Here is a 27,258-nt window from a genome sequence, read left to right as displayed (position 1 = left end):
TAATTAAAAGTCCATTTGTATGTCCTATCTAGAATAAAGTCACAGAACTGAAATCATCATTTTTCAGTTTTTCAGAACAATTTTGCGCTAAGCCTGCTCTATGAAGACAGATAGCATTAGATAAATAAATGCTATATTGGAAAGAGAACACAGAAAATCTAGAAAAGAGCATAGGCATAGACTTCAGCAGAGGGGTAAGCTTCCTTACCTCTAATAATTTGTATAATTCCTCGATTCTTCCTTTTTCTCTCTCCTTGGCTAGAATTTCAGTTTCTTTAAAGTGTATGTACTGGTTATAAAGTGCCTGAAACAGAACACAAAATAATTTCAGATGCAGGCTTTTGCCTCCTGTTACCCTTGAGTCAGAAGTGACTCCACCTAGACGTCATTCACTGGGACTGTTTTGTAAAAATGACATCCAACCCCAACTGTTACCTTTAACTCCACAGGGTTCTGGGGGAACGATTTCTCCGACATCAGCATAGTGTGTTGTTTGATCCAGGGAATGAGGGAGTCTACACGATTCTGGTACTCTTGCCACCTGGAATCCACTTCCTATTGACAGGGAACAACCATTAGGTACCCTATCAATAGCAGTACTCCAAAACTCCCAGAAAAAATCTCAGTAACACCCCCCTTTTCCACCACCAAGTAATATTTTGCTTATTCTCTGAATTTGGTGAATTCATGATGGTACTCCAACTGTTAACTTTTCAGATGTTACCAAAAGAAGCTATGGGTGGTGGCCCAGGTGCCCCTGACTAGTCAGCTGCCCAGGCCTATAAAACAGATGATCTTCCAACTTTAGGTTTTATGATCACAAAAAGCCCATGACATGTTTGAGCAAAGGGCATTTGAAACAGAAAAATCAGTCTCAGTTCAAGCTAGAGATGACAAATAAAAGTGAAATGGGAGGGAAAAAATGTTCTAGACTCTTAGCATGATCCAATATGGACAAGACACAGCAACACAAGCTATGCATCTAATAATGCCAATGGATGCTGCTGAAGATTATGGCATTAATCTCCCAAATTTCTTACATAAAACCTCTTCTTGTAGAACACATCCAAAGAAGTGTTCATCAGCTACTTGAAAGGCATACTTTGGGCACAAAGTAAAAGCATCCTCCATAATAGTGTGTACTCACTAAATGCTGCTCTGCTGATTCATTCACTCCAAACTTCCAGCTAGAAAAAGTCTCAAGTAAATTCATTCTTACCGTAGCACTTATGCCTTCACCTCCCTCAGGGACTTTGGGGAAGGCATCATAAATTGAAGACACATAAGTGATTACAGACTTCTCATCTGGAGAAGGGACATCCACATCTGAAGGAAAGGGGAAACAAGACTCTCAAGCTAGGGTAGAGGAGCAGTCACCTGCTAAATAAATGCAGGCTGTGTGTTTTGAACTTGAGCCAAGTTCACCTCTCACCTTCTGCATCCAACAACCGGGTGACCCCAAGTCTTTCTGCCACTTCAAAGGCCTGTTCCAAATTCTCTCGATTACTCTGGATTTGCACTCTCTCCATATCTACCAAATCAGGTCTGTAAAAGTCACCAAAGCAAACAATGAAAGATATTCCACATAAAGTTCCTAACCAGTAAAGGAAACTTTACAAATACTTCCAGGGCTAACATTTGAGGAATGAGGAGCAAAGGTCAAAGGGAGATGATAGGAACCTGTACAGAGGTGCTGATCCCATTGATAACTGTACACATTACCATAATGCTAAAGGTATAGGACAGCCAATCCAAGGCCTTGAGAGGGCAGAGAAAGGTATCTAAACTATAACAGTATGATTACACACTTTGTTTATGGCATCTAGGAGAACTGTGCTCAATGGTCCTCCTATGCAAGGGTAGAGTCTGGTGAAGACTAAGGAAAGACCTGTTGCATACAGAATTAGGGTAACTGGATTTAAAGATGAAAGGGACTTATAAAGATTATCTAATTTAACTTTCTACTTTTAGAGAGGAAGAAACAACATCTTAGAGGTGAAGGGACTTGGCTTATTGTCAGATGTAGCAAAGCTGGGATTCAAACCCAGATCTCAAACTCCAAATCCAGTACTTTTTATCTGTTGTTTCTCAGTTTGCAAAAGAAGGAACGAACAATAATTAATCTAACAGGAAGAACAAAGTGCCTTACAAAGTAGTGTGCTACCATGTCATGTTCAAGAAAAGGCTGTCAGGGATGCCATAGAATGGATTCTTGATGTAACACAGAACTAGATGACTTATCCTAAACTCTCTTACAGTTCTAAGCTTCTATAAAATAATAGCAAGAAAGAAAAAAGAAAGAAACTACTCTGATCCCAAGGTGGATATTCCTGCTCACATACCTGTATCGGTGAATAAGTGCATTGAACATCTTCCCATCACTCCAGCATGAGGAAAAGTTAGTGCATTTGATTCCTGTGTAACCAGCTGTCACCTTCTGGGTCCACAATAGCAGCTTTTCCTTTGCTGACATGTCTCCTGACTCGCCACTGATGTAAATGTCAGAGATCTGTCCAAATACAGGATACAGAATGACATTTCCCTCAAATAGGAGGAGGAAGACCTTTTTTTTTTTAAACCCTTACCTTCCATCTTGGAGTCAATACTGTGTATTGGCACCAAGGCAGAAGAGTGGTAAAGGCTAGGCAACGGGGGTCAAGTGACTTGCCCAGGGTCACACAGCTGGGAAGTGTCTGAAGCCAGATTTGAACCTAGGACCTCCCGTCTCTAGGCCTGGTTCTCAATCCACTGTGCTACCCAGCTGCCCCCAGGAGGAAGACCTTTTAAAGGCTCTTTTAGCTACAAAATAGAAGAAGGGAGCAATTGGGAAGAAAGTTAAGAAGAAAATGAAAGGAAAGGAGAGGGGAATAAGGAAAGAGGAGAGAGGAGGAGAAAGGGTGAAGCTAAAGGTGGAAGGAGGATGCTAGATTAGAAAAGAAAAAGGGGGAAAAGAATATGGGAAAGGAGAGAGAGATACGAGTATAAAAAAGAAAGAGTATGGGATGAGGAAGGGGATCTGTAGCTTGAGAGTATTTCAGATGAAAACTCCTGCATTGCAGTCATTGCAGAAAAAGGAAAGGTTTCTCGATACACATATAATCTCTCTCTTCTGGATTCCTATGATACTTAACACTGTGTCACTCAATTTCTCTCTTAATTAGATATTGTTTTATAGAATTTGCTGCTATTTCATATTTGCTAGTTTTGTTTTCCAATTTTCCCAAACTAGATTCTAAGTTCCTTAGAAGAGAGACACCACTATATATATAACCAAGAGCTGTGCAACAACAGAATGGGCTATTAGGTTAGGGAGCCTACTCAATGGCAGAAATCAACCAAAAATTAGATTAGACAATTCCTGTCAGGAAAGATGTAGGGGACAGTCCTGCATGGAGTAGGAAGATGGACTAGAGGTTTCTATGGTCCCTTCCAGTTCTATGATTCTGCTTCTTCTATATCTCCTACATGAGGTATTAAACTCCCATGTTCCCCACAACTCTTCTCCCCTCCCCCAAGTAATTGGGAAATGTTTAACAAAAAAATTAAAAACACAATAACATAGATAATGTTAATTTGTGGTTTTCTAAGTCAACATGCTCCACAAATTCATTTTATAGCCATCATTCTCTTAATTTATTTAACATGGATTGATAACAAATTGTTGATCAATTTGATTAATAATCACATCATTGTATGCACAATAAGAACTATTTATATTTTGATAATGCTTTCTGGGATTATAGACTGGAAGACCTGAATTCAGATCCTACTTCTGATACTTAGTACATACATAAATCTGGGGCAGTCATTCAGCAACCCTCTAAGACAAAATAGATGCGACCTGATGATCTGAAGACATTCTCAAACTTGGAATTCCCTGCTAGACAGATGTTGACTGTTTTCAAAAGGTCTTCCTCACAATAACTTTGAGGTGTATAGCACGATTATTATTCTCATTTTACAGATGAGGAAACTGAGGCTCAGATATGGGAGATAACTTACGGTCACACACCAAGGAACCTGGAAGTGGGACCCAAACCCAGGTCTCTATTCTTCACATACATCTATTCTTCCACATTCCTTTTACTCAGTTATACTGACACAAGAAAGATACAACTCTGTAGAAAAGCAAACCTTTAAGGTCCCATGCAACAAAATGTTTTACTAGGCAGCAATCCTTCTGGGTAGATAAAATTTCAACTCCTTTCTATGATAATGAATCTGACACACCATTTTCTTTCTAGGTATTCTACAGAGGGAAGGCATGGCTTATAATCTCAATAGCAATAGCATGAACAGTTTTCCTACCTCCACATTTTAGTGACTAAACATCTCCCTCTGCTGCACATACTAGCGCTTTGCATTTTTGCCACTTAGCATAGATATAAAAGAAGAATGTCATTGTATACTTGAAAATGGAAGAGTAGAGGTAAAGATATCAGATTGGTCAAAATGACAGGAAAGGAAAATGATAAATGTTGGGCAGGATGTAGCAAAATTAGGACACTAATGCATTGCCGGTAGAGTTGTAAACTGATCCAACCATTCTGGAGGGCATTTTGGAATTATGCCCAAAGGGCTATAAAAGAATGCATATCCTTTGATTCAGTAATACCACTCCTAGATCTGCATCCCAAAAAGATTTTTTAAAATGGGAAAGGACCTATTTGTACAAAAATATACAGTTGCTTTCTTTGTGGTGGCAAAAAATTGGAAGCTAAAGGGATGCCCCTGAATTGGACAATGGCTGAACAACTTGTGGTATATAATGGTGATGGAATACTGTTATGCTATAAGGAACGATGAACAGGATGATTTTAGAAAGGGCTGGAAAGACCTACATGAACTGATGCAGATTGAAATTATCAGAACCAGGAAAACATTGTACACAGTAACAGCAATATTGTGGAATGATCAAATGTTACAGATAGACCTTGCTACTTACAGCAAACAATGACCCAGGACAATTCTGAGGGACTTATTTGGGTCAATGTTTTAGGGTTTGGGGTTTTATAAGGTTATTCACTTACAAAATGAATAATACTGGAAACATTTTTCATGATAATAGATTATAACCCAGATTGGATAGCTTGCCAGCTCCTCAAGAGGGGAGGGAAGAAGGGAGGAAGACAACTTGAATAATTTAATTTCAGAAAACTCATGTAGAAATTTGTTATTAAAATAAAAAGAATTTTTTTAAGAGTAGAGGTGAAGAGGAGGTGGGACCTAATGAAATACAATAAAGTTTCTTATATTTCATTGATTTCCATAACAATAACAAATCCCAGGCAGCTGGATGGTTTAAATCTGACCCAACCAGAGCCTACCTCTCTGATAGCATCAGCCTTCAGATAGTAAATCATAGCATTCCTACCCAGCTTACTATACATACCAGAACATCTTTGTCAGGGATGTTAAATACAGTTGTTCTGCTTCATAACAAAGAACATTCACTCTGTTCTGGAGCAGTAACTGGGATTGTCAGGAGAATTAAGAGAAATGGCCTCGTTGTTACAAACCTTCTGAGTAATTCTATTTGGCTTCCATCCACCTCCTAATATAATACTCACATACCGTGCACAGTGTGCTACTTGGGATGAGCAGAAGCTTCTAAATTAATCTCTAAAATCAAGCTGAAATTCAGTATCAGTTCCAGAGAGCCGATTGGTTTTTAACAATGCAGCTGTTTGGATTGTGAAGAAAGCCTCTCTAAGGACTTTCCCCTCAATCACATCAAAGGCCAAAGCATCTCTATTTTGATCCTCTCCAGATCCACACTTTCCAAGGCTTTCATATTATTAATTTTCAAACTCTTGATACATTTTTAATGATTTGTTCATCACTAAGCAAATACTTTTTTTAGTATCTACTATTTATACAATACTGTGCTGGGCACAAACACACACACACACACACACACACACACACACACACACACACACACACACACACACAAAATACAAGGTACCATTCCTAGCCTCTAATCTAATTGGAGAGCCAAGAAAAAATAGTTAAGTAGTAACACAAGACAATATTCAATTAACAATCCAAAAGAATGATAAAAACTATATATACTGTGGAAATACTTATGACACTACATGCTTCATGATTGTAGGCTCTCTGAGCCTTCCCAGCTCTTATCTTCTATGCTCTATGTTTTAAGGAATCTTCCTTCTCTGACACTTTATGCTCTAAGGCCCCTATCAGTTTTAACATTCTATTTCCTAAGAGTCCTTAAAGCTCTCTTTCATATTCTATGATTTTAAGAGATCAGAAAACAGGGGGCAGGTAGATGACTTAGTAGACTGACAACAGGCCTAGAGATGGGAGGTCCTATGTTCAAATTTGGCCTCAGATACTTCCTAGCTGTGCAACCCTGGACAAGTCACTTAATCCCCATTGCCTAAACCTTATTATTGTTCTGCCTTGGAACCAAGGCACTGTACTCATTTTAAGATGGAAGGTAAGGTTAAAAAGAAAAAAGGAGGTCAGAAAATAATTCATGTCTGCTGTAGTGATCTGAGAAAGCTTCAGAGGACATAGGACTTGAGTTGAATATTGAAAGATGGGATTTGGATAGATAAAGGGAAAGGACATTCTCAGCCACAAGAAAGAACATGAAATGAAGATTTTGGAATTGAAATTCTGGCACATGGATATGATGGAATACTTTGCTCCATAAGAAATACTAATATATAGAGTACAGAGAAGTATAAGACATGAACTGATACAACTGGAAGTGAAGAAAGCAAAACAATAAGTAATTTTTTTTCACACACACAGTGACTAAACTATGTAAATGGAAAGAACAAGAGCAATAAAACTACATTTTGCATAATTATAATGGCCAATTTTGATACCAGTGAAGAAATAAGAAAACACACTTCATTCATCTTTGCAAATGGGGGATACTATGGATAAGAAACATTACACTTTTAGTCTCTTTTTTACTCATTGTTATAGAGAGTGGTTCTTTTTTACTCATTGTTATAGAGAGTGGTTCTTTGGGAAAGGGAGGAATATACTTGGAAATGAAGGTTAATGTGTGTGACATATCCAATTACACATAGAAGATCATGTAAGTAGAAAATTGATGATTGTGTGCCAAAGAACTATGTACTCATTAACCTATATAATAAACGAACTTCCGTGCCACAGCAGATCACTATGTGATGCCTAGGTATGTGGAACTGAACACATAGTGCATCTCACTCCATTATTCAACTGGAATCGTCACACTTAGACAGAGTAAGCCTGGACTCTCAAAGAGACCGCTGGATGGATCTCTAAAACATTTATATTGTGGTTATTATTTCTCAGGCACTGGGTTAATTGCTTTACAAATATTATCTTGTTATCCTCACAACAACTCTGGGTGATTGGTAGTATTATGTCCATTTTATAGCTGAGAAAACTGAAGCAAATGGAGTTAAGTGATTTGCTCAAGGTCTTACAGCTAGTAAATTAACTCAGTAACCTAACTCAGGTCTTCCTGAGGTTTGGCATTTTATCCATTGTGCCATTTAAGCCACTTATTCTTATAATGTTAGTCTATAATGTTCTTATTAATTGTTATTAATAATACTTGTTATTATATACTAACTTATATGTTATAATAGTATATAATATAATACAGTAATTAAATACTATAATACTATTATTAGTATTATTTTGCTTGAACCTTTGGTTTCATTGGTGAAGGGAGTTCCTTGGTGAGGAAATTCCATATCAACAAAGATCAACAGCCATCCTGCAAATTCAAGTCTAAAAGAGTTGCCTGGAAGTACTGAGAGAGTAAGTGATTTGTCCAAGGGCAACTGGAGCCTAGGTTATCCTGACTCAAAGGTAAAGCTGGCTGTCTATTCATGATCTAATTCTATAATTTCCTAGCTAGATGACCTTAAGCAATTCTCCTCCTAATTTGGAGACTCAGTTTCTCTAAATGAGGATAATCCTTGCACAGTCTCCTAGGGCTGCTGAAACATTTCATTACTTCAAGGGCATGCATTTTGCTTTGCATGGGTGCATGTTCCTCTCATTTCTTCAAAATGCAACTCCACTGTAACTGAATAGTGTTCAAATTTTTTTCTTACTAAAGAACTGATCAACCTCTGGCCAACCTAGAATTCTTTAGAATTCTCAGAATTTAAACTGTCCTGACCTCAAATATTAGATGTGAAGGCAGCAAGGTGGCATGGTAGATAAGAATGCAGGGCATGAAGTCAGGAAGATTTATCATCCTGAGTTAAAATCTGGCCTCAAACACTTAATAGTAATGTAACCCTGGGCAAGTTACTATTATCCTCTGTTTCCTCACCTATAAAATGAATTGGAGAAGGAAATGGCAAACCATTTTAGTATCTTTGCCAAGAAAAACCCAAATGGGGTGATGAAGAAGCAAGACATGACTGAAATGACAGTATAAGAGAGTCTCCAGTGAGAAGGTTTTCTAGCTTGGTAGAATCTGTTAGTTTACACTTCACTGACATAGACAATTGCCATGATGAGACATTGGGTTAGAACTTTAATAAAGGAAATCACTTTCTTAGTATTAAAATGTTTTAGAAATATGTTGATATTATCATTTCTATTATTAAAGAGATGGGAAAAGGAACTTGTAGATACTTCTAAGCTCAAGTAGCTAGACTTAGAACATACTGATATCCCTCCAACCACATCTGGCTCCCCATGTTGACCAGGAGGCAGCTCACCTGCACTTTGGGACTGCTACAGTCAAGAATTAAACCCAAGGTATGAGGAAAACACCACATAACACCCAGTAGCTAATTCTTCAGGGTCCAAACAAGCTGAGATACCACCCTCACCTACAGTGGAAAAGAAAGGGGATTTAAACCAACTTTCTTTGCTCACAATTAAAAGGGTAAAGGGAAAGAATATGGCAACAGTATGGAATGGGGAATGGCAATGACAAAAAAGACGTGCAAATGTGGTGGGCCCAGACAGTGGCATAGAAAGGCAGTCAGCAGAAGCAGAAGCAGCAGCAGCAGCAGAAGCACAATTGGTACTCACTTCCTCCTTCAAAGCCTGCTAGGTTCCATTCTGTCAGCTACCACTACATAACCTGCATTAACTCTGTCTTGCCGGACATGGGGCTAACCTCGAATCTTTTAGCCTAACTATAACTCTAGTATGTGATGCATGAAGTCCTCAAAAGGAAATAGACCCACAGACCATACAAATTGCATAAGTCTCCATTATTAAGCAATGACTCCCTATACCTACATTAGAGGAAGCTTCAACTATTCTTTAATTAAGACATAATACCCAAAGCAAATTCCCTTTCCAAGTGTTGAATCCCCTATTCTCATAGAAATGCCCTGGGACAAATACCGGAGCTTCAGTGAACTTAAGACATTCTCAAGTTAGATGCCAATCCTAGAATTCGGTGACTTTCTTATGGGTTAATTCCCTGGCATGTTAAAAACAAACCCCGTTGGGGTATGCTGGGTTTGCTCTGTATAAATAGCAGCTCCCTGCCTGACCCACGTGTCCTTCCTTATTGTTGTCAGGTTCCAGTCAGCTGTTCCAGTCTTGATGCTCAACTAAAATACCACTATGGTTTTCAGGGTCAGAACATACTGCACTCTGACAGCCTGTTAACTGACTGACTTAATGGCTCCACACAGCAACCTTGGGAAGCAGCTTCCTGCCAAAGGACTAACCTCACAGAAGGTTGTCTTAGAGACTGAGAAGGGCTCTTTTGGCCTGGATCTCAAGGGCTTTAGCTCTGAAGAAACTTTAAAACTCTTCATTTGCCTTGGGCCGATCAGTTTATGTTCCCATAGGAGCAAAACAAATCCAGGTAAAAAACTTGGTCTAAACCTCAAGTTTATGAAGCTATGGAGTCAGACTGAATTCTATACTTTATCCCTCAAGTACACCCCCCATTTTCACACTTCTGGATCTTTCTATGCCTGGATGGTTCTTCATCTTTATCTCTTGCTATCCTACTCATCCTTTCAAGGCTCAACTTAGATGCCCTCTCCTCCTTGTAGCCTTTTCTGATCTCCCCAAATCAAAAGCAATTTTTCCCTCATCTGACTCCAAAACATTGACACTTTTCATAGTCCAATGTGTATCTTATTTATCTTTGGATGTGTCCTACATTTCCTCCCTACTAGTAGAACCATAAAGTTTACTCCATGAGGGTCAGGGACTATGTCATAGCTTCTCATTGCCCTAGAAGGGTTTTTGTCCTCATTAGGGATTTAATAAAGGATTACTGAATGAATGAGAACATGAAGTGTTGTTGCATAAATAAAAAGGGTATAGATGCAATGAAGATTAGTAGACAAGTAAATGTCTTATGCAAAGTTGATTCACATGTTTAAAAAACATAAACAATGAGCTCTTATGTCCTAAAAACACAAAAACCACTCTCATTTAAAGATGGAGTCTTTTATTTCTTGGGATGAAACTTCTATCACAAATCCCATATCAACTGTTCTCTCTCAAAGTAAAAACTTTGCCAGAACAGCTTCTCTCTCCCTTATCCAGTACTCATTGTGCAAATTACCTTTCCAGAAGCCAACAGTATCAATTTCCAAACTTCTGTCCTTTCATTCTCCAAACACTTTAAGAGTTTATTCACTGGGCTTCATCTTATCAAAGATTATTTTGTCAGCATATCTCTACCAAACCAAAACTGCTAAATAAACTCCAATTGTTTCACAAAGATTTCACCCCAAAATAAATTTTTTCTTATTCCCTGACATCCAAAAACATGCACATACTCCCACCACCTCCTCAACACTGCCCACTCTCCAACATATCATAAAATAGATTAAAATCCATCAAATAACCAATTATCCAGGCACAGGTCAAGCATTCTCCAATGGTCTTTTTCCTCCATTTGTTTTCAGCCTCCAAATTGAAACATATATCATATCTTCACCAAAGAGAGCACTAGGACACCAATTAAAGTTTCACTCATCTCCCTCAAAAGAACTTAAACATATAGTTTTTTGTTTAAGAAATACATGTAGCTCCAAAAGTTCTTGGTAAGAGGGAGGACAAGACACCTATAAGAGGATCCTGCTGGTCTTCCTAGAATCCTGCTATCAATGGCCAAGGGCCCCTCTTCCTGGCTTTGTCCCTTTCTTTTTAAGATACTGATCTAATCAACCAAACCACTATTCTATCCCTAACCTTTCTGGTTGTTCAGTGCTTGGAACTGCCAAGCTGCTTCTCTTTAAAAACTCTGTACCCATTCCTCTAATACACTGGATCATGAGGCCCATGAAAATACATCAACAAAAACTGTCATTTTTAACTTCTGCAGGAAAGTGGGTGTTTAAGTTAGTGAATATATCCCTCCAGGAAGAATAACTGTATGGGAAGATGCTTTTTCTCCTCCATAGCCCCTTCCCTTCAGACATCCTTCACCTTTACTATAATGATTCTACAAACTAAAGCCAAGGCTCTCCATTACCTTACATGCTATGACATAACTTCTGGTTGCTGGGGAACTAAGACATATGCCAGCAGAGAGTAAACAGTCCCTAGCCCTACACACTGTGCAAGGTACCCTCATCACTACCCAAGTGAGTACGTTTACAATGCTTAGTTACCCATAATCATGAGCTTACCCAGGGAGAGAGACTTGGTTCCAAGCTGCAAGATGGAACCCAAAATAGATTTAACTTGTCAAGTTCCAATGGGTCACAAAACTTACAGCAAAGAGCTCAGTTTAATATCACAGTAGAGAAGATGAGATGGGCTTCCCTGCTCTTCACCCTAACCTCACATTAAGGGGACCCAGAATCAGAAGAGTAGCCTAAACATTGTCTGAGCATACCCACCCACCTCCTTAGGACCCCACGACAGGATGTGGCCAGCTTCCAAAGATAGAGCACCATCCTCTTCAAAGAGAGATTTGGAGCTTTTGCTAGGCTCGGCATCTTTCAGGTGGAGTCCTTTCCAGTAAGGTCCATCGCTGCCATAGCCAGAAGAGGAGGGCTGCATACCACTTGTGGTAAGGGCACTAACAGACAAGTCACTCTGGGAGGTGGGTAGGTTGGAGCCATGGTGGGTTTCTTGCCCCATGGGAGCAAAAGCCCTGGGAGAAGATGAAGATACCCTGGGAGGCTTCTCAAACCTGTGTCTTTCTAGCTGTTCCAAGGGTGAAGGAGTAGACAGTTCTGAGGCTGTCCCAGGCTCTGCAGACCAGGAGTCTGTCCAGGTAGTAATTAAAATACTCTGTGCTTGTCCTCCCAGAGTCTGATCCTCTAGTACCATGCCTCCAGTCTCTGCTACTATAGGTTGGTCTGTCCTGGGCAAAATGCTCATCCTAGACCCATGCTGAATATTCTCTCCATCAACTGCAGTTTCTTTTTGCAAAGGCAGCAGCACAGCCCTACTGCTGCAGGACGCTGTTCTCGGAAATGCCACCAGCCGACTCACTGACTTTTCACAGTTCCTCTCTGCTGGGTTGTCAAAAAGGTGAGCAATGACAGTTGTCCCCTCTTCAAGAGAATCCCTGACCCTTTCAGCTCCCAATGGCCCATCAGTTATCAGTAACTGAGCTGTCTGGATCTCCTCCTGGAACTTCTCTTTCACCTGTACAATTAACCCCTGATCTCCAGTCCCTAGGCTGGGGGCAGGGTCTGTAGGAAGAGCAAGGTCCTGGAGAGGACTCTCCACAGCTTCTACTTCTTCCTCCTGGGAAGGACTCACACTCACTCTCAACTTCTTCAGTGGCTCATTCTCTTCAATTGCTTCAGTTCCTTCTGAGGGCTCCTCCTTGGGAGATGCCTCTGGTGTAGGAGTTTTTTTCCCCCTCCACTTCCTTTTGAACCGAGCCCTCTTCTTAGGAGATATGGGAGCTTTCCCTGTAACAGTCACTGAATCCTTTGGTTCCTTAACACATCCCAGAGAATTGCCCATATCCTTCTTTTACCAAACCTCGGCAACAATGCAGTTAAGCTGATCCTGGGCTCCCAAAAAAATCTCAACCTTAGCTTCATCAGATTAGCTGTACATTTCCAACCACGCACTATGGTGACAATCCCTCTGATTCTTCCCCCTCCCTGTCTCTCTTCCAGCTGCCGCTGTTTCAGACAGCCATCTTACAGGCTCAGAGCTGCAACAAGACACAAATTCAAAGCATCTCACTGCAGTTCAGAAATCACTTGACCTAAAAGCAGACAGACACAGGATTGGCTGCAGCTTCCTCTCTCCAAATATGAGGTAATTGGAGCACTGCCCTCAGGAACACAAACAGAAAGCAAAAAGGAGATAGAAACAAGGAAAGGGGAGGGCAGAAATGGGTGTGTATTGGGGGAGGAGTGGGAAATGTATGAATATATGGAGGAGGAATACGGTGAAGATAATATAAAAGAAAGAGAAGGAAAACAAGAACAGGGAAGATCTGACATATTCAGCATGCAGGTGGTAAAATCTGGAATCAACCAGGGGTTAGGAAGCCTACAATTACAATTAGGGAGCCCTCCAGAGTCGAAAATGAAAACAACCTTGGTAGTTACAATAAAATATAGAAAGGCAATATATAAGGTACTTTCTAGCTCTAAAATTCCATGATTTTTAGGTAAGATACAGACATTTTGGGGGATGTTGTTTTTGTTTTTTTGACCAATGTCAATTGATTGCCATATTAAGTCATACCCTAAAGAGATATCCCCAACCTTGTGTGATCAGGATGGGGGCTTAAGTGGAAAAAAAGGAACCTATGCTTTGAGATTCCATTTTGTTGTAACATTTCTTGTGGTTGTCAGAAGCCATAGTGAAGGGAAAGAGAAAGGGATGCTCCTACTGGAGCCTCCAGGGAGGGAGGGAGGGAGGGAGGGAGGGAGGAAGGGAGGAAGGGAAGGAGGGAGGGAGGGAGGGAGGGAGGGAGGGAGGGAGGGAGGGAGGGAGGGAGGGAGGGAGGGAGGGAGGGAAGAAAGCAAATCTTAGTCCCTCCATTTGCAAAACAAAGAATTTAGATGGATAATCACTAAAGTTGCAAATTATTCCAAGAGCCCCACCCACACCAGATGATAGAACTGCAGAGCAGTGAATGCTGACTCCAGGTACAAAAACCAGAATCAAAACCAAACAAGTTCCTGGCCCACCCCATCTACCACCTATGTGGAAGGCACTACAGACTGCCTATTTGTGACATTTAGTGATTCTTCCTCCCAATTTTTTCTACCCAAAGGAAGGGCCTGTCTAGGGGCTCAGGATGGGAGCACAACAAATAGGATTATATATACTTGGTTCCTACTGTGGATGCATCCTAGAAGGTGGCCTGATTGCTCTAGGCTGATTGAGCTCATGTAGTAGTCAGAGGCTGCCAATCTAACTCTAAGTCCTGAAGATCCCTGTGCCAATCAAACTACTGAATAAATTCTCTGGAGATCCTGAAGCTCTTCCTACTAAGGAGGAGAGACATATGCTTTAAAGCAGTGACTCCTTGCTCTGTCAGAATCTTTCCAGGGATGCTCCTTTGGTCTCACAACTGCAGTCTGTGTCTGTCTCTCAAAAGCATACCCTCCTCCCAAAGAGCTATACTACCACCTAGTGACTTTCATGGATTGTAACAGGAGAACTAAAAAGAAAATGCAAACTCCAGTTGGAAGGAATAGAGAAAAACTGAGGGACTTCCATCAGTTAAACTACACAACTCATTCCACCAATAAAATACCCTCATTGGGGTTTGGGAGTACAATGGGCAGCTTCAAGTTGTGGACTGTTAAATAGCAACACGGTATCCAGCTTTATTCATTAAATAGCACCAAGTCCCAAAGTGGAGTGGAGAAGTAAAAAACAGATTTTACATCATAAGGAGGGCTTTAGACTTCTTTGAGATACCTGATACAACCAAGCACTTTCTCCGCTCAAGAGCCTCTAGTATATGACATTCAATCAAGCCATTCCATTTCCTTTCCAACCTCTCTCATCATAAAGCTGACCCTGACCAGGAGGGGAGGCAGATTTGTAGCAAAATAGCTAAATCTATGCTATGAATGCACACTCTGGACAGCCCTTTGGAGCAATTAGTCTCTATGGACCTTGGATGCCCCACTTATAGAAGGAAGAGGTGATTAAATGACCTCTCAGACTCTCATCAGCTCTATGGCCTCTATGAATGTAAGCCCTTGGATGCTAACATTATCTCTGGAGGAAATCTTAAAGACCATGTGGTCCAGCTCTTCCTTTTACAAATAGGAAACTTGCCTAAAGTCAGTGAAGTACAAGACTTGGATTTGAACCCCACCTTCTCCCTTTCTGGGTCCACCCAACTTGTAAATGTCTGTATATATCTTGTATGCTCAGGGTCACATGCTGTTCTTCCCATTAGACTTTGAACTCTGAGGTCTGGGACTCTTTTGCTATTCTGTGTATATCCAGCACTTAGATGATAGTAAGCCCTTAATAAAGGTCTTTTAACACTCTGAACCCAGTTCCTCTGACTTTAAATCTAATGCTCTGTCTTTCCACTATGGTACCAAGTTGCTATCCATTAGAATGGAGGCTCCTTGAAGGCAGAAATCTTTTTGTTAAGCTTTGTGTGCCTAGCACCTGGGGAAGTGCCTTACTGGGAATAATTGCTTAACAAATGCTTGTTGAACTGATCTGAGTTGGAAGCAGGCTGGTCTTTCCCAGGATTATAGGCACTGTTGTGTCAAGCTTGGCTGACCCCAAGATAGCTTTTCCTTGGACCCTATCCTCCAATGTGGGAGCCTAACTAACCATGAAGATCTTAAGGGTCATCTTTTACTAACTTCCCCTGAGCTTTAACACAGGAATGCTGGCTGATTACTTTTTCCAAGATCAATTTATTGTTGCAAATGCCACAGGAATTTGCCAAAGACTCAACATGGTTGATCTTTCATTCAGTAAAAATTTGTGGAGTCCTTAACTATGTGTAAAGTCCTATGCTTTGTTATCAGAGGATACAAAAAGGCCTAAGAACACATCCCTGAGTTCTTTAAAAAAAAAAAATCTGCAAACTATTAGCAGCCATATGACTGTTCTGAATGTTTAATAATAACAGAAGTTCAAATAAAACAGTTCTGAGGTTTTATCTCTTATTGCCAGAGATAGCAGAAAAGAAGAAAAATTAATGTTGGAGGGATTGTGGAAAAAAAGGTAAACATTGGTGGGGAAGCTGGGATTTTGTCCAACATTATGGAAACAATTTGCTATTACGTTAAGAAGGTGACTAAAGTGTTCATATTTTCAGACCTGAAGATCTCACATATTAGGTATATACTTAAAAAAGCATACATCAAAAAATTCATGAATTTCTCTCCTCTGCAATCCTCTGTATTCCTGTATTTCCATACACAAAGACCTGATCATGTCACTCTACTACCAAGGTGCTCCAGGGATTTTAAAATATATACTGTTTATTATTTTTAGGAAAGGCCCTTCTACCCCTATACTTTCTAGTATTTTCTTTTTTTTTTTAAACCCCTACCTTCCATCTTGGAGTCAATACTGTGTATTGGCTCCAAGGCAGAAGAGTGGTAAGGGCTAGGCAATGGGGGTCAAGTGACTTGCCCAGGGTCACACAGCTGGGAAGTGTCTGAAGCCAGATTTGAACCTAGGACCTCCCATCTCTAGGCCTGGCTCTCAATCCACTGAGCTACCCAGCTGCCCCCTTTCTAGTATTTTCAATAGGAATGAGAGTTATATTTTGTCTAAGTTTTTTTTTTCTGCATTTATTGAGATAATCATGTGCTTTCTGTTGGTTTGGTTGCTGATATGGTCAATTATGTGGATGGATTTCCTAATATTAAACCACCATTACATTCCTACTATAAATCCCACTTGATGATCATAGTGAATAATACTTGTGATCACTTGCTGGACATCTTTTTGCTAGTATTCTATTTTTGTATTTATGTTCATTAAGGAGATTGGTCTATAGTTTTCTTTCTCTGTTTTTGGTCTGCCTGGCTTTGGACAGGGATTACCTACTGCCATTAGTATAAAATATAAACTTCTCTGACTTTTAAAGACTTTCACAACTTGGTTCCAATCTATCTTTCCAGACTCTGTTTCCAATATTTTATGGTCCAACCAAACTGGATTTCTCTCTATTCTTCTGATATCCCTTAATTTTATATTCACTAAGCATCTATGTATTTTGTATATAGTTATATTGTGCATATTATTTTCTCCAGTAGAATGTAAGCAAGCTCTCTGAGAGCACAGATTGTTCCCCTTTTTTGTTTTTTTTTATCCCCAGTCCCTAGCATAGTGATGAGCACTTGATAAATACATGTTAATAAATGCCCTGACTTAATTTTTATATCCTTCTGATCTTTTCCTAATAGTTAGTTAATTTCACTACACATTCTGCTCTCAAATTCCTTGCTCCCTTAGTCTATGATCACTCATCCTTTGCTAACCTCAAGCCCAAGATTATTCCCATCTATTGCCTCCGCTATGCACATTGTCCCCTTCTCAGCCCAACTCCTTGAAAAAGTAAGTAAATTCAGCGCCCTCTTCTCTCTCCTCTCATTCTCTTCTAAATCATCTGTATTCTTGCTTCTGAACTTATCATTCAATTCTCTTTCCATAATGACCACTGATATCAATTCCTTTTTCCTCCTTCCTCATCCTTCTTGACATCTCTGCATCCTTTGGTACTATTAAACCCTCTTCTCTCCTAGGTAATCTCTCCACTGTAGTTTCCATGCTGCTGCTCTCACCTGATTCTCCTATTGTCAGACAGTTCCTCGTCTGTCTCCTTTGCTGCAGCTTGATATAGGTCACATATTCCTTCCCCCCTAAAATTGAACAACCCCTAAAAGTTCATCCTGGGTACTCTTCTCTTTTCCCACCATCCTATTTCACTTGGTGATCTCATCAAATCCTATGAATTAAATAAACAATGCTACAGAAATGATTCCCAAATTTATGTATCTAGCTCTAGTCTCTCTCCTAAAACTTTTGTTCAAGAACCAACTTGTTCTTGGACATCTCAAACTGGATGTCCTACCAGCATATCAAATTCATTGTTTCCAAACTAGAATTCATTATCTTTTCTGCAAACCCCTCTTGTTATACTAACATTCCTATTACTGTTAAGGTCACCACTATTCTCCTAGTCATCTATTCTTGGAATCTAAGTATTGTTCTTGACTTTTCACTCTTATCCATACCAGCCAATCTGGTGTCAAGTCTTGTCAGTTCTATCTTCACAGTATCATCCCACTCACAGAGCTACCACATTATAGTTCAGGTTCTCATCCTCTCACACCTGAACTACAGAAATAACTGTATCCTTCCTGAAATTTCTCCTTACCTCAACATTCATCTTCTAAGCTGCCAAAGTGATTCTCCTAAAGCTCACGTCTGACCATGTCACCCCCTACTCAATGGACTCCAGTGACTCCCTATTACCTCCTGGATTAGATATCAAATCCTCTTTTTAGCATTTAAGTCACTTCACAGTCTGACTCACTCATTCCTACCTTTCTAAATCTTCTCACATTTTAGTCCCCTCCACACACTCTAGGATCCATTTAAAGTGCTTTTTCTCACTCCATCTCCTGACTTCATACCTCTAGACTGGCTACTATCTTCCATGGCCTCACCTCTACCTCCTAGATTCCCTGGCTTCCTTTAAGAGAGCTCAAGTCTTACCATCTATAAGGCAGCTTTCCTAGTCTGCACACACACATGTGCAAGCAAATGTATATACATGCCCACAGTCACAGAGTTGTCTACATGCAGTATCCCTAATTAGCACATGAGTTCCTTCATCCTTCTTTCTCTCCCAGTTCTTAGTACAGAGTCTAGCACACAGTAGGTGCTTAACAATTGGCTGCTAGCCACATTTATGGGAGGACAATGATAGTTATACTACAAAAGAGTTGTTTGACAGAAAAGGGATCCCACTTATATTATTACTTAGTCCTAGTGGGCAGAAATATAAACAAGTTTAGGCCCAGGGTGGGGGAAAACTTCTGAACAACACAAAGTATCCACACTTGGAATGGGCTAGTCCTCTCCACCAAAGGTCTTCATGTAGAGGGGATGTACTTAGGGAGATTCCTATTCAGGTACTTATTGAATGAGATGCCCTTTAAAGTCTCATCTATTTCTTTTTTAATTCTTGCTTTCTGTCTTAGTTAAGAACTTTAAGACAGAGGAGTAGCAATGGCTGGCTAGCAAATGGGGTTAAGTGACTTGCCCAGGTTCACATAGCTAGGAAGTATCTGATCCCAGATTTGAATTCAAGACCTCCTGACTCCAGACCTAGTGCTCTATCCACTGTGCAACCTAGCTGGCCCAATCCAACTATTTCTATGACTCGGATGTTCAAAAGAATAAAAGAATAAACCACTCTACACATAGAAAGCAAACAAAACATGTTCACAAATAATCTGAAGCAAGACAGGGATAAAGAGGCTCCAAATCATCCTTTATTATCCAGTCAAACAGTTCTGCAGGCAAACATGTTCTCACACAAAGGACCTTTGGTCATCTGAGCAACAGGAGTGACTGCTAACTCACTCAGAGTACCAAGGGGAACAGCAGGGGCAAATGCAAGAAAACGGCTTTAGGAAGAGAGTCCTCACTTAGGAGAGTCCTCTCCAAGAGAAAGACATGAGAAGGGATTCAAGAAGAACTATGGGAGCAGCATGAAACGGCACTCTATGTCTATAGATAGCATGTACTAAGCCTGCCTATATTTCTTTGGAGAATTTCTACCTGTGCATAGATGTGGCTCAGAAAGGCAGAGGGTTCTGGTAACTAGCAACCTATATACATAGCAGCTTTTCTGGTGAATTTTTATGCTGTTCTCTTCCTCAGCTGCTGTTACCCCACCTTTGCCTTTCCAAACCAAATTAAGCAGCTCAAAGTTCATTTTTTAACTCACTGACCCTGGAGTTTGCCTTCTTGGACCTTAATAATTTAGTTGCTGTCACAGTAGGGAGGGGAGAGGGAAAGACAGTGGTTGTATTCTCTAGATCTCAGGCCCACAATGGTCACCCCCAGTGAGGGTAAAGATGTGGAGTGGAATGTCTCTTGAAATCTCATCTGCTCAGCTGAGAATCCCAGGGAAGCAACTAGTCTAGGGAGTTCCCAGCAAAGGACCTTTGTCCAGCTTCCCAGGGCAGACTTGAAAACCTCTGAAGAATATTTCTCCTATATCTAACCCAATAAGTGGCTGAAAATCTAAGAAAATCATGCCACTGTCACAGTGTAACAGGTGTTTATTTCCCTGCTTGCTACTAACACTCCCCCCAAACTGACAAGACTCCCCTAATTTCAGCTTCTCCATTCCCAGAGGGAAGGCATCATTTCACCTGTTCTCCCCACTTCACCAGGCTGTTGTGAGGTAAAACATCTGCTAATCTCAAAGCGCTATTGAAATGTGAATTATTAATAGTACCTCTGCTACTACTTTTACTTCAAGTTCTGAGGAATTATTTTCCTTTCACTACTTCTACAGCTTATTCTTCATTCCATCAGCAGGTGGCATTATTCTCCCTATTGTTATAGTACAGAGAAAACTCATGATTGCAGCATGAGCCAAACTTGTGTGTCCTGGGCAATGTTTTAAAATGGCACCCCTTGTGTATTGCTTGCTGTCCATATTATGCATTACTATTGCCGCAATACATGTAACTTGACTCTCATACTTTTAGGATCTGTGATTTCACTACTATATGGTTGGTCCTTCCAAGATAACCCTCTCTTCCAGACCTTAGTATATCAAAGGATCACAGAATTAGAGCTCTATGGAACCTTAGAGGCAACTAGTTAAAATTTCACATTTTACAGATCAGTAAAGTGAGGCTCACCAAGGTAAGGTGATTTGCTCTAGGCCCCAAGAGTATTAAGTGACAAAAGTAGTCAATGACTCTACATTTAGGATGCTTTCCACTGTGCCTCCTTTATATGGCATTCATTGGTTGGTAGAGCTCCCAAAACTTGGCTTTTAATGGCCAACTCTCCAGTGATAAGGCTCTTCACACTGAGAGGGCAGACTGCAATGCATGTATTTTGCCTAGCCTATATAGCTGAAGCTATTCTAGCTTGAGAAGGACCTACTAAAAGCTTAGGAAGGTTATATATGACTTGCTCTTGTATGTCGAAGGGTCTGTGATCTCATAGATATGAGTGAGTCTCCAAAAAAGATGGAATTCTGTCTGTCCTGTACAAGTCACCAGGAGTTCCCATAATTTACCAGAGGATTAAAATTAGATATATCTGACTTAGATTTGGAGATGATTTATTTTCCAAAAAAACCCAGACATTTATTGCCTTAAAATTATATTCATTTATTAAAGTAACATTAAAAAGTATCCTTCATTGTGCCCCCACAACTTTTGCATCCTAGGAAAAGGTCCAGTTTGTTCTACTGACAAATTCTGCCCCCACTGATCAGATAAAATGTTGAAGACACCCAGTCCTCTGAATTCAGGGATATGACATTTACTTAAGTCCCCAGCCTGCTGAATGATCTACTACTTTCAAGAACTACCATCCATACACAGATTAACTTTGCATTAGAGACATCTGATTTTCTGAGCAATGGCTTCTGGACCAACCAGGAGTTGGAAAGGCAATCTCACACAGTGCTGGACTTTGGAAATATAAATCAAACATGGAAAGGAACTATAGGTTCTCCATAGGTTTTCTGAGTCACAGTCAGACACAAGCATAGTAATCATCAACAGCAGCAGTTCTGTCTGAACAAGAACAGTGACAAGGCAATTCTGTGACTACCTCTCACCAGATGTCACTGCCCTGAGGAAGGGGGCAAGACTGTGAAAGATTCTGTTTAGAAATCTATATATACACCAGATGCAGAGGTACTGCAGTCAATTAAGATTAATTTTAAGATCATTGGATGGGAAAAAAATGCTATGCCAAAGTAAGATTATTATCCTTTAACCATAACTCATCCAAAATCAACTTTTCTCTTCAAACAACTCTCAAAAGTCGGAAAAAAGCCCAGCTGAACAAACAGAAACTTCTAATAATCTGGCTGCCAATCACAGAACAAAGCACAAGTAACAATGAAATCCCCAATTTCATCATGCAAATGGTTGAAAAGTTCTGAGCTTAGTTTTCAGTGGCTTTTTTCTTCAGATTGCTACTAATACTTTTTCCAAATGAGAGCCTCCCCTATCCCAATATATACATTCAAACTAACCAGACAACCCTCAACCCCCAATGATCCTCTCTTAAATACAACCAAAGAATTTCCACTCAAAACTGATACCAGAAGTCTGTTATTTCCTTTCTTTCTCAGGTGGCACATATACCCAAGACCCAACAAGAACCATCCTCATAGGCCTACCTGGAAATGCAAAATGATGGTCCATATCAAGCCCAGAGTCAGCTTGGGGTTCCCATCTGTGATGTCATCATTGCGAATGTTCACCAATTTTACCTGGAAGAGAAGTACAAGTGGCTATCAGAACCCTTCTCATTACATGTATATCCAGACTGCTTCCCAACCCTCTGCTTCCTTCACCTGCATTATCCTACACTTTCTCCATCTGCCCTACTTTCTCTATCACTCACTGCTTCTCACCTCAGCATCTTCCCACCCCTAGCTTCACAAACCAACCCTATCCCTCCTCTCCTACATAACCATTGAAAGTCTATTCTATTTTGAGAGTCAAATATTACTTCAATCTCCCTCTATTCCTCTTCTGCTCCTTCTTTCTCCAGCCTTCCCTGAACTAAAACCAGGAATATTTCTCAAGGGACACTAGCTAGAGGCTCTAATCAAGAGAGCCCTCACTTTCACAATGTTCTTCATTTCCCTCAGGCAGTGGAAGTGGTATAGGGACTAATTTCCCCAAGTTCCTCAATGTCATTGCCAGCCTTGGCTACCTAGACTCTTATTTCTTTGCATTTTAGCCTGGCCCTTTTGTGTTCTCTAGTCCAACACCTGACATCATTTGAACTCTCACCTCTGCCTTAAAAGATCTCTGTCTCTTCACTTTCTTTCTTACTTATTTCTCCTTTTTTCTGAAGCTGATACTTCCACCTATGCTCTTAAAAAAAAAAAAAATCTTACCTTCTGTCTTAGAATCAATAGTAAGTATTGATTCCAAGGCAGAAGAGTGGTAGAAGTTAGGCAATGGGGGGTTAAATAACTTGCCCAGGGCCACACAGCTAGGAAGTGTCTGAGGCCAGATTTGAACCCAGGACCTCTGGCCTCCAGGCCTGGCACTCTATCCATTGAGATACCAGGCCCCACCTATGCTCTTGATCCAATTCACTCCCATCTCATTTGGGCCCCCAGTTCATGATCTGGGAGGAATAAGAACAATTAGGAGAAACTTGGTATAGGACAGGCCATCTGGTACATATAGCAGAATAATACCAGACTACATCAGTCTCCATCACTAACTGTCTATATGACCTAGAAATAAGTCACTTCATGTCTCTGGGTCTCAGCTTCCATAGCTGGAAAATGGCAGTATAAGGCTATATAATCTACAAAGTCAGCTTCAAATTTTAATTATCTGTGGTTCTAAATTTTTTATTAATCCCCCCATCTTTAATATCTCTCCATTGGTTCCTTTGTATCTATCAATAAACATTCTTGGGTCTTTTGCTCTCAAAAAAAAAATCCCAATATTGCTCAAGCTACAATCCTAATTATTTCTTTTTCACTAACAAACTTTATTAAAGATTAGCCTATACTCACACTGCAACATCAGGGATTAGACTTGTTCTGCTTGGCACTAAAGGGCAGAAACTAGATGTAACTGTTAGTTTTGAAAAAGAAGATTTCAGCTTAACTTTCTTGTAATTAGAACCATCCAAAAGTAGGATGGACTGTTTTGTGAAAGAGTGGGTTTTCATTCAGTTAAGGTCTTCCAGGGAATGTTGAATGACCATTTGCTAAAGATATAGTAGAAGGAATTCTCGGTCAGGTGTGGATTGGTCTAGAGAGCATCTGAGGTCTCTTCCAATTCTGTGAATCTGTAATTTATCATTCTCAAGTAACTAGGTACTAGATTTAGAGTAAATAATAACCTGGACTCAAATTCCAGCTCTGATACTTTCAAGTTACATGACTATGGCAAACCATTTAATCTTGCTAAGGCTCAGTTTCTTTAGCAATAAAACAGGGTTAATACCTGTGGGTACCTATTTTGCAGGATTTCTGTGAAGATTCAACAGGAAGAAGAGCTTTGTAAACCATAAAGCATTATATAAATACTAACTATCAACAAACCCAATGGCCTTCTTCACAGCCCCCACTTTATTTAATCTCACTGTGGCAGTTAATACTGTTCACTCTCTACTCCAATGGCTTTTGGAGACAACTACATGCCTCAGTTGGATAGAGCACTAGGCCTAGAATCAAGAAGTCTAAATTCAAATCTGGCCATGGGCATTTATTAGCTATATGACTCTGGGAAAGCCACTTAGTCTCTGTCTGCTTCTGTTTCCTGACCTGTAAAACTGGGATAATAAAAGAAGCCACCTGCAAAACTAGGATAATAAAAGCAGCTACCTACCAAAGATTGTTGGATCAAATGATCAAATCAAATTAAGGTTGCTGAGCATCAAATGGGGTAATAATTGGAAAGTGCTTAGCACAGTGTCCAGCATATAGTAAATGATATATAAATCTTAGCTGTTGGTCACCATTTCCTCCTTAATACTCTCTTCTCTTTAGGTTTTTGGGACATAACTCTGGTTCTCCTCCTACTATCTGACTGCTCCTTCTCTGTCTCCTTTGCTGGATTCTCTTTCTAGGGCATATCCTCTAACCACAGGTATCTTTGAGGGTACTTGCCTTGCACCCTCTTCTCTTCTCCCTCTCTATTACTTCACTTGGAGATCTCATCAACTCCCATGGATTTAATGACCATCTCGATGCTGATGATTATCAAATTTACTTATTCTACTCCAATCTCTCTTCTGACTTTCAATCTCACATCTCTGAATGCCTTTTAGATATCTCAAACTGGATGTACAGTACAAATATTTATTTTCTTTTTTCTCAATTACATGCAAACAAAAAATTTTAACTTTTAAAAAAAATTTGGGGTTCCAAATTCTTTCCCTCCCTATTTTCCCTCCTTGAGAAAGCAAGCAACATAATATGGATTATACACATTTAATCATACAAAACATTTTCTATTGATCATGTTGCAAAAGGAAACAGATGAAAAAACACCAAGAACAATAAAAAAGTATGATTCAATCTGTCTTTATACCCCACCAGTTTTTTTCTCCAGACATGGTATTTTTCATACTATGTCATTTCATCATAAGATCCTTTTGGATCATTGTATTGCTAAGAATAGTTAAGTTATTCACAGTTGATTATCTTGCAATATTGCTTATAATGTTCTCCGAATTCTGCTCATTTCATTCTGCATCATTTCATATAAATACACATCTTAAACTCACCATGTCCAAAACAACTCATTTATCTTTCCCCCTAAAAACTCTCCTCCTCCTCCTTTCCCCTTACTAAATACAGCAAAACCATTCTCCTACTACCTCGGGTTCACAACCTAGACATCATCCTGGATTCCTGATTATCTCTCACCCTTCGGGTCCAAGTTGTCATGGCCTTTTTGTTTTCACCTTTGCAACATCACTCAAATAGACTCCCTTCTCTTCTTGGACACTGCTACCACTCTAGAGCGTCCCAAGCCTAGATTACTGAAATAGTTTGCTGGTGGGTCAGCCTACTTCGGGTCTCATCCTATTCTTTTTTCCTAAAGTACAGATCCATCATGTCATTCCCCTACGACATTCACAGCCCTTCATAACTTAGCCCCCTCCTACCTTTCCAGTCTTCTTACACCTTTTTCTCCCAATACATACTTTTTGATCCAGTGATACTGGACTCTTGGATGCTCCACAAATAAGACATTTCAACTCTCCACTCCAGGCATTTTTTCGGTCCCCCATGCTTGGAACATTTTCCCTCTTTTGCTTTCACTGTGGACCTCCCTTACCTCCTTTAGGTCTCAACCCCTAATTCCTCTTCATTCCAGCACTTTCCCTCTGTTAATTATCTCCTATTTATTCTTTATATAGCTTGCTTTGTACTTATTTGTTTGCATGTTGTCTCCCCATTAGACTGAAAGCTCTATGAGGACAGGGACTATCTTCTGATTCCTTTTGTGTACCTGATACTTAGCATAAAATCTGGTACAAAGAAGGCATTTAATAAATATTTACTAATCTAGTGATCTTAGTGACAACAATGATGATGATGATGATAAACCATACTGTTCTGATTCTCCTGATTCTTTTTTTTATCTCCTTTGTTTCCAATATCCCTACTTCCTCCTCTCCCTATAGATATCAGCCTACTTCAAAAGCAGCCTACTTCAAAAGCATAGACTTTTGGTATTTCTCTCCTTAAGCTCTGGATTTATTCCCCAACAAGAGTATAAGCCCTTTCAAAGAAGGTTTTATTTCTTTTCATTCTTATTGAATTTGGCACTGCATCTTGCATCAAAGACAATTATTTCTGGAACTGAATTAAGTCTCTCTAAAAGACAACCACCACCATCATGATTTTAGCTATTACCCTTTAACTAAGTGATTCCCAAACCACTCTCCTGAGTTTAACTTGTGAATATCTAACTTTGTACCTCTCTGCAACATATTTTGCTCACCACTAAGAAAGCTCCTTAAATAAATCATAGTCCCTATAACCTCAAGGAACTTACTACTATAATAATCATGATGATAATAACAACAAGCATTTATACAGTACTCAAAAAATTATGAAGTCCTTTATATATATTATTTGATACCCACTACATCACTATGATGTAGGTTCTAGTATTATTCCTATTTTATAGATAAGAAAGATAGTATAGAGGGAAAATAAAAGATGACTCAGCACAGATCCCTAGGGGAAAATCATAGTCATGGGATATAACCAGGATGAAGAATTAACAAAAGAGAAATAAAATGAGCAATAAGAGAGGTGGGGAGAAAGTAAGAGAGAGCGGTGTCCCAAAAACCCAGAGATGAGAAAGTATCAAAGAAAAGATAAATGACAGGGTCAAATGCAGAGGTCAAGAGGATCAGAATTGAGAAAAGACCATTAGATTGCAGTTTAAACGTACAATCCCATTTTGTTTCACAGCAAACCTGTGTGATGGGTGTTACGGGTATTATTATCCCCTTTTACAAATGAGAAAACTAAAGTTCAGAGAGATTAAATGACTTGCCCATAATTACACAGCTGGTATTCATGACTCCAGGTCTACTGGTCAATATACTATGATGGGATGTCCTAGGTTCAAATATGGCCTCAGA

The 27,258-nt window shown here is 39.8% G+C and overlaps 1 protein-coding gene across 26 annotated transcripts in view; it reads right to left on the bottom strand.

Annotated features, from left to right (window-relative positions):
* MACF1 (microtubule actin crosslinking factor 1) overlaps positions 1-27,258 on the bottom strand; it is a 404,892-nt gene that overhangs the window by 209,745 nt on the left and 167,889 nt on the right. For 12 of the 26 annotated variants that reach the window (XM_056795193.1, XM_056795199.1, XM_056795200.1 and 9 more), the window contains 6 exons: positions 22,295-22,387; positions 2,343-2,509; positions 1,433-1,545; positions 1,220-1,326; positions 436-555; positions 209-304 (listed from right to left, as the gene is read on the bottom strand). In XM_056795193.1, coding sequence (XP_056651171.1) covers positions 209-304; positions 436-555; positions 1,220-1,326; positions 1,433-1,545; positions 2,343-2,509; positions 22,295-22,387 — 696 coding nt within the window. Of the gene's footprint in view, positions 1-208; positions 305-435; positions 556-1,219; positions 1,327-1,432; positions 1,546-2,342; positions 2,510-11,826; positions 13,365-22,294; positions 22,388-27,258 lie in introns of those variants that run through there. The other 14 variants (XM_056795189.1, XM_056795178.1, XM_056795177.1 and 11 more) reach the window with 10 other exon arrangements.

Source organism: Monodelphis domestica, chromosome 4, assembly GCF_027887165.1.
Source record: "Monodelphis domestica isolate mMonDom1 chromosome 4, mMonDom1.pri, whole genome shotgun sequence".
In the NCBI taxonomy this organism is placed as follows: Eukaryota; Metazoa; Chordata; class Mammalia; order Didelphimorphia; family Didelphidae; genus Monodelphis; species Monodelphis domestica.
Note: the sequence above shows the minus strand (reverse complement) of the source record. Positions and strands in the feature narration are given on the sequence as shown.